The sequence below is a fragment of the Drosophila navojoa genome, chromosome X (genome assembly GCF_054131105.1).
Source record: "Drosophila navojoa isolate 15081-1374.11 chromosome X, UAZ_NAV_1.0, whole genome shotgun sequence".
Taxonomy (NCBI): Eukaryota; Metazoa; Arthropoda; class Insecta; order Diptera; family Drosophilidae; genus Drosophila; species Drosophila navojoa.
The window spans coordinates 10,234,524-10,248,587 of NC_142895.1; the positions used below are offsets into that span (position 1 = coordinate 10,234,524).

General features: G+C 37.9%; 1 protein-coding gene across 9 annotated transcripts in view; it reads right to left on the reverse strand.

Annotated features, from left to right (window-relative positions):
• sdk (sidekick cell adhesion molecule) overlaps window positions 1–14,064 on the reverse strand; it is a 121,342-nt gene that overhangs the window by 8,736 nt on the left and 98,542 nt on the right. For 5 of the 9 annotated variants that reach the window (XM_089265078.1, XM_089265076.1, XM_089265080.1 and 2 more), the window contains exons 8-12: window positions 6,520–6,639; window positions 6,081–6,236; window positions 2,599–3,027; window positions 699–896; window positions 142–159 (exon numbers count right to left, since the gene is read on the reverse strand). In XM_089265078.1, the coding sequence (XP_089121204.1) occupies window positions 142–159; window positions 699–896; window positions 2,599–3,027; window positions 6,081–6,236; window positions 6,520–6,639 (921 nt within the window). The remainder of the gene's footprint in view (window positions 1–141; window positions 160–698; window positions 897–2,598; window positions 3,028–6,080; window positions 6,237–6,519; window positions 6,640–14,064) is intronic. The other 4 variants (XM_089265085.1, XM_089265082.1, XM_089265083.1 and 1 more) reach the window with 3 other exon arrangements.

Below are 14,064 nucleotides of genomic sequence, written 5' to 3' on the forward strand. Positions count from 1 at the left end.
GAGAACATTTTGGGGAAATATACAAATATTAGTCAATGATCTATATGAGTGGATCCAATCAGGAGGTGGTGTTGTGCAGTCTGAGACATGTTTACGTGTTCAAGTGTTTGAGAGAGTTCTCTTTCTCTTTGATTTATATACCTCGATAAAGTGGAAACACTATTCGCGCATTTAATCATCAAAAGCGGGCGATCACGACGATGCAGTTTGACGACAACGACAGCAGTTAGAAGTACAATACATACATTGGGTTATACAGCATTAGTTCTAGCCACAATACAATACTGATACAAATAAATATATATATATAAAGGAGTGCTCTCGGGAGACTCATCAATAAACGAAACACAACTAAGTAAAGTCAAAGCAATAATGGAAACAAACCAAATAATCGGCTAAATGTGGAGTTTAGAGCTAAATAAATAAATCTTCATCTATTTGAAAAGTTTTTTAAGCTCAAAATACTTTGAAGTACGAGTAAGTAAAAACTCTAATTGAATAAAAATGAAATTGTTACTAAAGAAAGAGGAGATTTGAAGACCTTTGGAGTCGATGTCCAAGGATCAGGGATATATTACAACATAAGAATTGTCGAAAGCACAAAAAGTCAAAGCAATAAGAAACAAAATGAGACAAAGTTCAATACAAATAAAGCTAAAATGGGCATCCTGAATGGGGTCTTTTAGTGGCGTACTTACCTTCTTGGGGCAGCTCGACGATGTTGCTTGGCTCCGACGGTGAGCCCTCGCCGACACGATTGACGGCGCTCACCCGAAACTGATAGACGGTGGCGGCTTTCAGATTATCCAGCACGATCCAACGTTGATCGGCAGAAACGTTGGTCAGTTCGGTGATCCAATTGAGGAGCGGATCAGGTACTGGACCTACGAATTTTTCTGTGATGTTAATGTGTTGAAAAACGTCATTGTGAAAGGATAGAGGAAAAGAGAACAAAAGAAGTGAAGGAAACAGAGAGAGAGAGAGAGAGAGAGAGAGAGAGAGAAGGAAGAGGCCGAACGTGCGATCGTTAGTGTGTGAGATGTGAAAGAGGATAAGGGTGTAAGATGAGTGATGAGTGATGAATGATGAGTGATGAGTTATGAGTGATGAGTTATGGATGATAAGTAATAAATAGTGAATAATGTGTAAGTAAGTGTAGGTTCAAGTCATGGATTATCACCGAAGAGCAATGAGTGATGAGTAATGAGCGATGAGTGATGAGTGATGAGTGTGTGTTGGTGTTGATTAACGTATATTTAGTTTGGTGTTCGAGTGCGATTAGGTATTCGTGTGTGTGTGTTGTAATGTGCGAATTAATGTGCGAGATAAGTGAATAAAAATAAAAAATTAAAATTAGAAAAAAATGAACAAAAAAATATACAATAAATAGATCACATTTATAGTACAATATATTAATTACATATAGATATTTACAATATATTAGTCAGGTAGTTAAATATGTTGATCCGTCACACGCAGCATGTTTTTTTTTTTTTTTTTTTTTTCAAGTGGAAGAAAAGAGAGAACACAATAAGTATAAATTTAGTAATGTACCAAAAAGTCTAAAATCCAACTATCTATCTATCTATTTTAGCTAAGCTGACTTTGTTGTGAATAATGGGACGTATAACGTTCATAATCTAATATATACTAAAAACTTCATATTAATATTTAAGCTAGACCTTAAGGAATTTACGGAACCGAACCTGCGAGGTGGCTAAAACTAATCTCAACAGACTATATGCTGCAGCTTAAGGATCTAGATCTTAGCAACAACTCAGATACCATCATCCTCAGCTTCTACCCGACCGACGCTTAACTTCAAATCTATCAAATATCTTTGATGGTTCCACTTTACTAAACTTGTTTTCTAACCCAAATCTTTGTATTTTGTCGGCTCTAAAAATTTTATAACAATTTCATAACATTTAGTTTAATTCGCCCCAAGCAAGTTGGGACACTAAGCTGTAAATTGTTTAATCAAATAGCAATCGTATAAAATTGTTGCTGTACGATATTTTTCCTTTTGACTGCAATTCGATTTGGTTTTGCATTTAAAAATCTGTTGCATACATTGCGTATCAATTAAATCTGATAGACGAGCTTAAATTTGAAGACTTAACAACTACAGCAAATGGAAATTAAGAATAACATAAATAACATGAAATAATAAAGGAAACATCTCGCTAGTTGAGATAAACATATTTTGTATGGCAGTCGTAAATAGAATCGAAAAGTTAATTGAATTCAAGGTATTTTCTTTCGTGTTTTCTCTTATTGTTGTTATTAGTGTTCCATTTCTTGCTGTTGCTGTTGCTGTTGTTGTTGTTGTTGTTGATTTGCTGATGAGATTTACATGTTCTCTCTCTAATTACATACACGACCCCAGGGCCCAAATCAGCTGCTCAAACAGCATCCGTTGAGTCGGCGTGTGTGTGTGTGTTCGTCTGTCTCTGTATGCGTGTGTGTGTGTGTGTGCGTGTGTCTGATAAATCAAATACCAATACCACCAAAGATCCATAACCTTGGCAACAACTACGTACGTAACGCTAACCCAGACAGAAAAAGTATAGACTTAACGCTTAGGATTGGACTTACCCAGTTCGGAGACCTCGCGACGCTGTATAATAAATTTGTCTATTGGACTGTTGCCATCGAAGCCCGGCGTCCAGGACACATTGATGCTGCGCTGATGGGGCTCGGGCAGGCGCTCCACCCGCACATTGCTGGGCGGGAACGGCAGCTCGATGACACTGAGCATTGCCGAGCGCGTCTCGTTGCCGCCGGGCGATGTCACCACACACGCGTAGGTCCCCACATCGCTCGCTCGCACCGCCTGTATCTCCAGCTGGCCGTCCGCCTGGACGCCAACGCGCTGTGAATTGACAATGGGCGTCGATTGGCCCTCGCGATACCAGTCGATGTTGTACGGCACGCTCGGATCGCTCGACACCTTGCACTGCAGCGTTGCGGTTAGGCCGAGCAGCACGGTTGTGTTCACCGGCGGTTGGATGATTTGTGTGCGCACTAAAGTGTAAGAGAAACACACAGAGAGAGAGAGAGAGAGGATGAGAGGGAGTCCGTAAAATGTCATTTAACTGCGAAACAGATAATCATTCGACGTTGCCTACGGCTGAGCTACATACTAGAGACCAATGGCTGGCGCATAGGAATTAAAGCTTTAAGGCTTTGCATGTATATGTGTACAAATACATATACATACATACATATATAGCCATTCATGCGCATATCTATATATATGTATGTACGTTTTTTGTCTGCCTTTTCACTCACTTGGCCGCATCATGCATCAAAAGTTCAACGCGCTCGACCAGACTTTAGAGCCGAGTCCGTCGTTCTGGGCCGTCTTTTTTTTTCTAGCATATATATTTTTTATTTTTTGCTGCGCTTTCTTTCTGGCCCTGACGACCTTTTTGTTGTTGTAGTTGTTAGTGAATGCCGCTGCCTCGTTTGCATAGCCTACACTGCATTCGCACACATACACATGCATAAGCACATACTCTTTTTGGTTTTGATTACCGTCCTCATACATACGCCATGCGTTTCATGCAAAACTAAATGCCAAAACTAACAAGAGGCTAGCACTGAACGGCTATGCACGACTGTCGTCATACTCTATGGAGTCAAAGAGAGTATTTGATTATCTATTCATACGTATATCTATCGACGTATTTGTGTGTACTCATTTCTATGTCATATTTCATATTTTTACATTATATTATAATTATAATATATTTTAAATTTTATATTTTATATTTTAAATTTTATATTTTATACTTTATTTTTTATATTTTAAATGTTATATTTTATACTTTATTTTTTATATTTTATATTTAATATTTTAAATTTTATATTTCGTATTTTATATTTTATTTTTTATATTTTATATTTTAAATTATATAATTTATACTTTATTTTTTATATTTTATATTTTATGTTTAATATTTTATATGTTATATATCGTATATTATATTTTATATTTTAAACTTTATGATTTATACTTTATTTTTTTTATATTTTATGTTTAATTTTTTATATTTTGTATTTTATATTTTATAATTTATATTTTATATTTTATATTTTATATTTTATATTTTATATTTTATATTTTATATTTTATATTTTATATTTTATATTTTATATTTTATATTTTATATTTTATATTTTATATTTTATATTTTATATTTTATAGTTTATAGTTTATATTTTATATTTTATATTTTATATTTTATATTTTATATTTTATATTTTATATTTTATATTTTGTATTTTATATCTTATATTTTATAGTTTATATTTTATATTTTATATTTTATATTTTATATTTTATATTTTATATTTTATATTTTATAATTTATATTTTATATTTTATAATTCATAATTTATAATTTGTATTTTATATTTTATATCTTATATTTTATGTTTTATATTTGCTATTTCATATTGCACATATTATATATATTTTTTTAAGTTATCCCACACTCCACATTCACACATTCCATTTTCCTTATTTCACATTTCAAATCGTTTTAGGCTCACGCACGCATATACTCTGTTTGGCTTGATGTACGATGCAACTTAGCTGCACCGCTTTGCCAATTAGCCGACATTGATGTGGCCTTTTAGTGAGTCGTTCTAGCTGCAGCTAAAAGCCAGGCTTGCGGACTGCTTGCTTTATTGCATTCAAAATACAACAGTGCGCTAAAAAACTCAATTATTATTGTTGTCATAGCTGCCTGATATTGTCATCGCTATTGCTAATGCTATTGCCACTGTCATTGTCATTTTCATTGTCATTGTTGTTGTTGCTGCTGCTGTTACTATGGCTGTGGCTGTGGCTGTGGCTGCGGCTGCGGCTGCGGCTGCGGCTTTGATGGCAATATAATGCATTATGTTGGTGCCAATAGAGTTTTAGCTGATTTGACCCGCGACCCGCGACCTCCGCAGCTGCTTGTGCCGCAGTCTTGGTTGGTTTTTATGGTGCTGCCGTTGCTGCCACACTTTGCCGCATGCTGCTTCGCTGACAATTTGCAATTGCGGCAGCTCCTAGGCACTAATATTATTAACTCTTTCCATTGCTGTGGTCGCTGTGTGTCTGTGCGTGTGTGTAAGTGTGCGTGTGCGTGTACGTGTGCGTGTATGTGTGTGTTAAAAGCATCAAGCAAACTTGCATAAACAAGCTTAAATGCATTTCTACATACATTTAGTAGCAGCGTAATCTCAACTAATCAATTCTCTGATTAACAAATGAATTTATATATCGATATATCTTTAAGTATATAGAGATATGTACCAAATATATGATACATTTAGATCTTGTTCTATGTTTTCTTCTTCTATTCTATTAAGTTAAATATTGTATATGCTCTCTCACGATCATTAAGTTTTTCACGATCATTCGATCAATCCAACTGAAATTTCAAGATCTTTCCGTTTTACACATTTCCTAGTCTTTCATTTTGTAGTAATATCAGGCTTATCCTCATTTGTTTGTCATTTCTGTCTATCTCCTTTGGGAATATCCTCCTCAAAGTCTTCCTAATTTATTCTGCTTGTTATATTACTTTATGTAAGAATTTCTATACTTTTAACATGCTCATATAGTTCATGCTCTCTCCTACCTATTTCCCTATGATAGATAACTCTCTCTCGTGTCTGTGAAACTCATGCATTCCACATCAGTTGCACATTTTAATGCAATATACGATAGCTGCTGAAAATATCTCTGAAATATCCCTAGTCGGGAATAAAATACCCGATTCAACAGCTTTGCTCGCTCTCTAGCTTTAGTCAACTAAACTTGGTTCGATTAATGGGTGCAACAGAATATTTTTTTTAGGCTGTTAGCGCAGTTTAAGGTGGTTAGCTATGCAGTCGAATATATCTAAATGGGCATATCTAAATAATATTAGTTAACATTCCATTGGCCCAGCATTCGGTTGAGCAGGCACAAAAGATATTGATGTATACATATATGCAATTAGTTTTGATTGGGGGTTATACATATTGGGGAGAGTTAGCTCTGCAGCTCTATAGCCGACCGATATTCGATTACTTACCCAGTACGCTCAGGTATGCCTCGCCCTTGACGCTGCCTGCCTCGTTGGCCCGCACACAGATGTAGAGGCCCGCATCGGCGGCGCGTATGCTTGAGATGAGTAAATCGCCAGATTCGAGTATTTGGAAACGGCTCGATAGCTCGACCAATTGAGTTTCTAATGTTGTTAAAATTAACGAGCAGGGAAGGAGTCCGACGGTAAAGCAAGCGGGTTGCAGTTGCAGTTGCAGTTGTGGCACAGTTGCAGCAGTTTACAGTTAGCAGTTTAGTCAGTTGGGTTAGCATACAAAAATAATAAAATATGTAGAGAAAAAAAAAAAAACAACGAAATACACGAATAAACATCGAGATTAGATTAGCATTTCGACTACAATTCAAACGTGCATTCACATGGATTCATGGATTGATAGTCAAATATTCATGTGCTGCTCCTCACTCACCATTGTAGATCCAGGTGATGTTGGGATTTGGGGCGCCGACGGCCCGACAGGATATGGTTGCGTCCTTGCCATCCAGTGCGGTTACGTTCTGCGGCGGCTGCTCCATTATTGGGGCGGTGGCTGTGAATGGATGATGTGGATCGAATGTTTAGTATTCTGGCAAACTAAGACGCAAATCATGCATCAAGGTGTGGATAATTTCGTGGTGGCTGTGCGTGTGTGAGTGTGGCAATGGCAAATACGTGGCTAAGCATGCATGCATACTCAAGTCTGTGTGTGTGTGCGTAGGTGTTGGTGTGTCCGAGTGTGTGTGTGTGTGCGTGTGTGTGCCAATATTTGTTTATTGTGCGCTATACGCGCCCACAAACAATACTTCAATATTGACATACACAAAGTAGCCAAGGATAATATCAATATTAATGCAACCATCTGGCAACGCCATAATCTCATTGCCTACTTAGGTAAATACACAAAATTTCACAATTCACAATAATAATAAGTCACTTATGGGTATGTGCCTTCCGGAATTGTGGAATGACACACTTAATAGCTGTTTCAATTCCCATACGTTACATTTGGTTGTTAGCTTAGGTTTTCCGACTCGAATTTATAATGTCTATATATACATACATACATGTCTGGCTGTACAAATAGATATTATGGTAATTACTTTCGATTCATGTCTACAATTTAGCTATAATTTCGGGCGCACTATTTGATTGGAACAAATACTGAACATTATTTACGTGCAATTATAATTAATTACTTTTCTACATGCAATCTTGAAATGGAACACAATATTTATTAAATAATATATACATATGTTTATTGAACAATATAAGAGATATACAAATTACTAAAATTCTTAGTGGAATGTCGGATTGGTTCATGTTATTCTATATTAAATACCCATAACAAATCTAAACATATTCTGCAACTATTATTTGTTCTATTTTGTAGCGGAATGTTGGAATGGAACATGTTATTTCCATGGCTGCATAAAAATCTAAAAAAATTTCTGCGCCACTTAACTAGAATTATTCATACGTTGTAGTGGAATGTTGGAATGGAACATTAACTACACAAAACATTTGGAATGAAACATAATGCTTCTTTTTCACACGCCTGCAATTACAATTAGTGGAATGTTGGAATGAAACACAACAAGCTTGACATGCAACAGCACACGTGCAAAATGAATTAAGTTTACAAAAATGGAATTTTTGGAATGAAACAGAATATGCACACAAACATGCCGCAAATATGATTGCAATTACAAATTGTTGTACCCAAATACATCTTTCACTTCACGCAAGGTCAATTTATTTTATTTGTTGCTACTGCCACGCCTACTACGCTCACGTCCACGCCCACGCCCACGCCAATGCCAACGCCCTTGTCCACAATAACATTAAAAACTCCAGCAGTGGCAGCGGCAGCAGCTCTCAATTATTTATTGAGTCGCATACTTGGCAAATGTTTTCTCTCCATTTTATTTTTGTTTCGTTTTCATTTTCATTTTAATTTTCATGTTCATTTTTCATTGTTGCCATTTACTTTTTTTGTTTTCTTTTTGCATATATATATTTTGTAAAAATGGCGATTGTCAGGCTGCGAGCAACTGTTGCTGTTGTTGCTGTTGTTGCTGTTGTCGTCACTTACGCAATTCGAATCGCAGCAGAAGTAATAATGTAATTATTTCATATGATGCATTCATTTTAACTCCGCTTATGTAAATAAGTGCATAAAATTACAATAAAACCTTTTTTGCATGCTTTTTCCTTTTTCAATTTTACATTAAGATATTAAGTGCTCCACGACTGTGTGAGTATGTGTGTAGGTGTGTGTGTGTGTGTGTGTGTGTGCAAGGTATATTGTATGGCTTGCAGCGCAACTGTAGACAACTGCACAGGGCAACAAAAAAGACAATAAAGTGTGCTCTAGTCGGCAGTATCCGACTAGCAGATACCCTGAATTTTAGGAATAGCCATTCTGGTCATCTATTCTAAATGCATACACAGGCATATGTATATACATGTGCTGGGACATAGACGTAGTTGGATTTTACTATGGGAACTGAATTGATGAATAGGTTTTCATCTGGTTTACAATCATGTGGTTAAAGCATGACAATATTTAATACTCCAGGTCCAGGTGTAAGCAACACCGAAATCTACAAACTCAATTCAAAACCTCTAGCATTAGTGGTGAAGAGAGCTAAACGAATTATCGATATATATCGATAGTACAAAAAAACGCATAGATCTATTCACATCAAATGATAAAATTAAGGTAATGATTCTACGTATCGAATGCCCAAAAAATCAACTGAATATCTTCAGCTTTTGTAGTTTGACCAACTGATAATACAATCGATAAATATCGATTGCAAAATTTTCAATAAACAAAAATAAACAATTTATATATGTACAGATATATAAATAGTTGGTTAGGTCGACTCAGCACATCATCCTAATTAATCATTCTAGTCCGCCACGCCTTCTTGCGTTCTGTTACATACCTATGCAGAAAGCCAATAAACCTCGATTTTCTCAATGCTCAATGGGTTCCGGGCTTGAAAAGAAATCGTTAAATAATAAAGACGAGGAGAGGGGAGGGAGCTGCAGCGCACTGATAATGGTAGCAAATATTTATGATAAATATTTTAAGCACAAAAATGAAATTCATTCGCTTCAAAATATACACACATACATAGGTAAACATCGAACAACGTCATCGATAAATGCAGAATCCGATTTTATGCAAAACTGAAATCAGGAGCAAAAACTGCAACTCTATCCAGGTGAGCAAAAACAATAAAAAGAGTGAAAAAGAAGCAGCAAAGCCAACGCAAATTGAGTGGGTTTCAAAAGTTAAGCGTGAAGCTCGCTCTTTAAGTGGCCATTGAATAGCCGACAAGTTAATTAGCTTTAAGTGCTGCTTCTTCTTGCCGCCCACCCGCCCCAAGACTTTGACCAATTTAATAATTAAGACCAACGAAGACATTACGCACTCTGTGTGAACGAGCGCGTCGCGTGAGTCGAGTGGGCCTATGCATCGCGCTGGCCACATTCCTCGATTTTTATTGAGTAATTACAACAATTATGCCAGAGCATGAATAAATAAAAGAAGCAGCATAAGCCATTGAAGCAGTGGAATAAGTATAATTAACCGAACGACAGCTGAGGGAATTTACAATATCCCATTGAAATTTTTCACTTTATGCATAATTTAGTTGCCTCAACTCGCGTTTCATTGAGATTTGTTCGCAGTCAAGCGAACTTTGATTATTTTCACATTTAATTGTAGGGCGAGGACTGTTTGAAAAGTATTCCGAAATTATAATACTTAAAAAATTTTTTATTTTATTTTTTTATTTATTTCCTTATTTTTTTCTATTCATTGTTGGATCTATAAGCATCAAATTTGAAATATCATCTGAATTGAACCCTTTCATAAAAATCATCATTCGATTTTATAGAACACGTTGTCTATATAAATATCTAAATACCAATATATTTATATATTTTTCTGTGATCTTGATCTTGCTTTGATTCCAACTTTATATTCTCTATCCTTATCTTATCTTTTCATAGACCTTTTCCGTTGTAGGCACAAGTTTCCCAGGTTTGGGCCTCATTTATGTCTTCTTTTCGGCCCAAAATTTTATATCAATTATTTGTTTCATATATGTTTGATTGAAAAAAAAAAAAAATTAAAAATATCAGCTGATCAATTTCGGCACATTTTCAGCCTAGATATAACCCTAAACGAAAATATCAAATTGAATATGATAAGCCCAAAGAGATTAAATATTTGACATACTTTCTAAACAGACCTCGTGTGCATTTATACGTAAGTAGCCTGATTTTTGACCAATCTCAAGATTTGCCCAATCTCAAATGATTGTACAGAGCTCGACTGATGGGCGAAGCCCTCATTTGCCAACAGGTTTTCGTAATTTATTGAGCGCCATTCTGACGAATGGCCCAAGAACACGGTAATGTTGGCCAGACATGTTAATAATGTATATATATTATAATATATATATTTACATTATATTTTTTTTATTCAGTTCAAGTAAGTCTCAGCTGAAAATCGTTAGAGCTAATCGTGGGAACGAGCCCCACACATTTATTGATCCAAGCAATTCGTAGCGATTGCCTTAAAGTGTAATACGGGCTGTACGGTTATTCATTACGGCGGATGGAGGTCACGTTAACGTGTTAAAAGTGCTTAAGCGGCTGCATGTCAAAGGGCATTGCCCCAAACCCAAGGAAAACCACTTGCCCGCCTGCCCATCTGCCTGCCGCCTCACGCCTCCCGCCTTCCGCCTCCTGCCAGCTCCCCTTTAGCGCCCCTAGCTTGTTGCGGCTGTGCACGCAAAGGGCATATTAAAGAAACGTGTCCAATAAAACGAAAGAGGCAACATTTTCGTTTTTATTTCTTTTCCTTTTGAATATTTATACTCGTTGACTAAGCAAACAAGAGTATATTAGCTTCCGTTTATTTGCATTGCAATGTCTCGTCTGGCCCTGTGTTTGCTGTTGTGGCTAGCCGACTTGCAATCCCGAATAGATTTTTGCATGCTTTATCTAATTGGCTGAGTTACTGAATAGAGTGAATAGAGAATCTCAGCCGTAATCTCTCTTGACCTACCGTCTCAGCTGGCCGCAGGGAATGCAATCGAGTTAGAACGAGTATTGAGCAGTCGTTGACACCTGGACAGCAATTAGGCGAGAGCGAAAGGAGCATCCGATGCTAGTTTTAATCCAGTTGTTGCATTTGTTGCATCAACGACATATTGATCTGCATAGCGAACAATGGCGTGGCACGATTTATGCCACGTGCAGCGTGCCGCAACTTAAGCCGTGCTTGCCATTGTTGTTGTTGTTGTTGTTGTTGTTGCATGGCATTCGTAATTAATATCAAGTTGACCCACTAAAGCGACCGCCTCAAGTTAAAGCCGTTATAATAAAGCCCTCGCCAGGAATGACGTGCACCGGCGATAAGTGCCAGCGCCCGCCCGTAAAGTGCTTGCCCCAAGCGCTCCGGGCCACTGCTGGCTGGGTGGTGGCTGGGTGGTGCTAGCTGATGCCTGTTGGCTGTTGGCTCTTGGCTGATGGTTTGTTTGGCAGCGATGGTGGTGGCGATGGTCGCGTTGCTGGTTATGCATAATATTTGCATAGGAATTGCGGCGTATTTTGCATTAAGCTCTTTGTATAAACTGTGGGCAAATCTTTAGCCGCAGCTAAGCACACTTTTCACCTGCTTTAAGACGCATCGCAATGCCGAGCACTCTTAATTGACACACATACTCATTTTGATATCAGTCCCAGATCCAAGCAATCCAATTCATCGACTCGGATCACAGCAGGCGAATAGTTATGCTGGCTATTGGGAAACCCTACACTTCTCAGTCCTACTCTAGCATCAGTTGAATTCAGTTGTGATTTACAAATCTCGAAAGTTCACAAAAATATATAAAACCGTAAATTCATTTTTTTTTTCTTCTTTCTGGTACTGCATATTGTGATTCTATTGTGAGATCAGCATCAAAATGAGTCGCATTTTACGCGCATTTAGTAGAATATTTTCAAGACTCGTGACGCGCCTAATGAGTTCTTCATCAGCGTCGTCTAATACCAATAATGCTAATGCGAATGCAGCGGCTAATAGTATCACAGGCAGAGGCCGCGCGAATGTCACACCGATAAGTATAGCACCGGTCAGAAATGCGACTGTGGGCAATGCCGTGGGAACGAATTATATCCGGACGAACACTGTAACTAGAAGGCAGAATTACCGGGATAGTGATTCAGATGATTCCATGAGTGATATACCGGTCTGGCACAATGTGATGGAACCTGTGAACATGGCCCTTCATATGACCGTACGAAGTCGCAGGATTCGAGTTCTGGGTAACCGCGTCATGGCGGAGTCCGATGATTATGCTTATGATTATGTAGTGCAGTCGCGTTTTCTATTTTGTACGGGATATAACCGTGGACATATATCCCATCTAGTCATTGAAGATGACAATCCCTCAAGACCGAATGATACTGCCGATCTGACGGATATTTCCATGGAAGATACCACTGATAGTTCTTCGGATGCTTCCAACTCGGATAGTTCCGCTGTTCCCAACTCTGATAGTTCCACTGTTGCCAACTCTGATAGTTCCATTGTTGTTGACAGCTCTGATAGTTCCATTGCTGACAGGTCTGATGCTCCCCGTATTTCCAGGTCTAATATGACAACTGCTTCCAGTACTTCCAGTGTTTCTCTGGACATCATTGAGACAACCTCATTTGGCACACCCACCAACACTACGGGAACACCCACAGCCACTGCCTCAAATAACACTTCTAACACGTCTTGTATCGATCTAAATTCCGTGAAATTACAATTATTGCTTTCTAGGTTTCCATTTCAAAATTTTTTGGTAGAACTACGTACACATGCCCTAAAACAGACTGTTAAACAACGCCTTACACTACGTGAGTTTACCGATTTGCGCAGGATCGCCAGACGCCAATGGTTCCAGCTGCCAAATCATATCAAGATGAGGTATTATCAGACGGCATCTGTGGGGGAGCAGAAAGCCATAACTTATGGAACGTATCAAAGGGAAAAGTTGATGCAAGATGGGCAGGAGACTACAGAGAAGGCGGTGAATTCAGTTGAAGTTCAAACTGAAGAAGTCAACGAGGAACCTATGGCAGTTGATGATGAAACAAAACAAGAGGACGCATCCGCAGAAGGAGGATCTGAAAATCCAGATGACGAGCCTAAAGCCGAACGCAACCAGGAGGAAGATCAAGAAGAGAAAAAGACGAACAACGTGAATCATGAAACTGAAACTGAGACTGAAAACAACATTGACTTGCAAAAGGAAGATGAGCAGCAGGAAATGGAGGCTCCTGACGCCGAGAATAACGTCACCCCGATGAATGTCGATGAGCGCTTAGAGCCAGAACTTCCATCGACTAGCTCAAGCTGTGCGAATAGAAAACGTAAAGGATCACCGAATCGCGGGGGCGAGCCCGATGCAAAGAGACGCCGCATCGAAACTGTTCCCAATGAGACGAACGTGCCTCCTGTACCATCGCTGGACTCTGTGAATAGCTCAAGCACCGTTTCACCTTCGCCGAATCCAAATGAGTATCTGCCAGAAGATGCGGGCTATTACGCAGCTTGGCTAAGGTCGCCGCCAGAGAACTAATAGAATGTTTCGGATTTGCAATTTGAATTCAAGAATATTTTGTGTTAGAAGGATGTTTATATTTTGTACAACGAAAATATATATATATTTTATATATATGAAATAAAGGTCTAGATATTGACTATTGTCGATAGAAGCCATTGGAGGACCGAAATTATCTCGTCTTTATGAATTGATCGGCTCGCATAGGACTCTCTTCTACTTCTTTTTTTTTATTATTTTTTCAGCTTGATTGGGGAGTTAGCATGTAGTTAAAGTGTTTAACTGCCAATCAAACTTGATGTAACCTCAAAATCAACTGCAATTACGTGCTACGAACG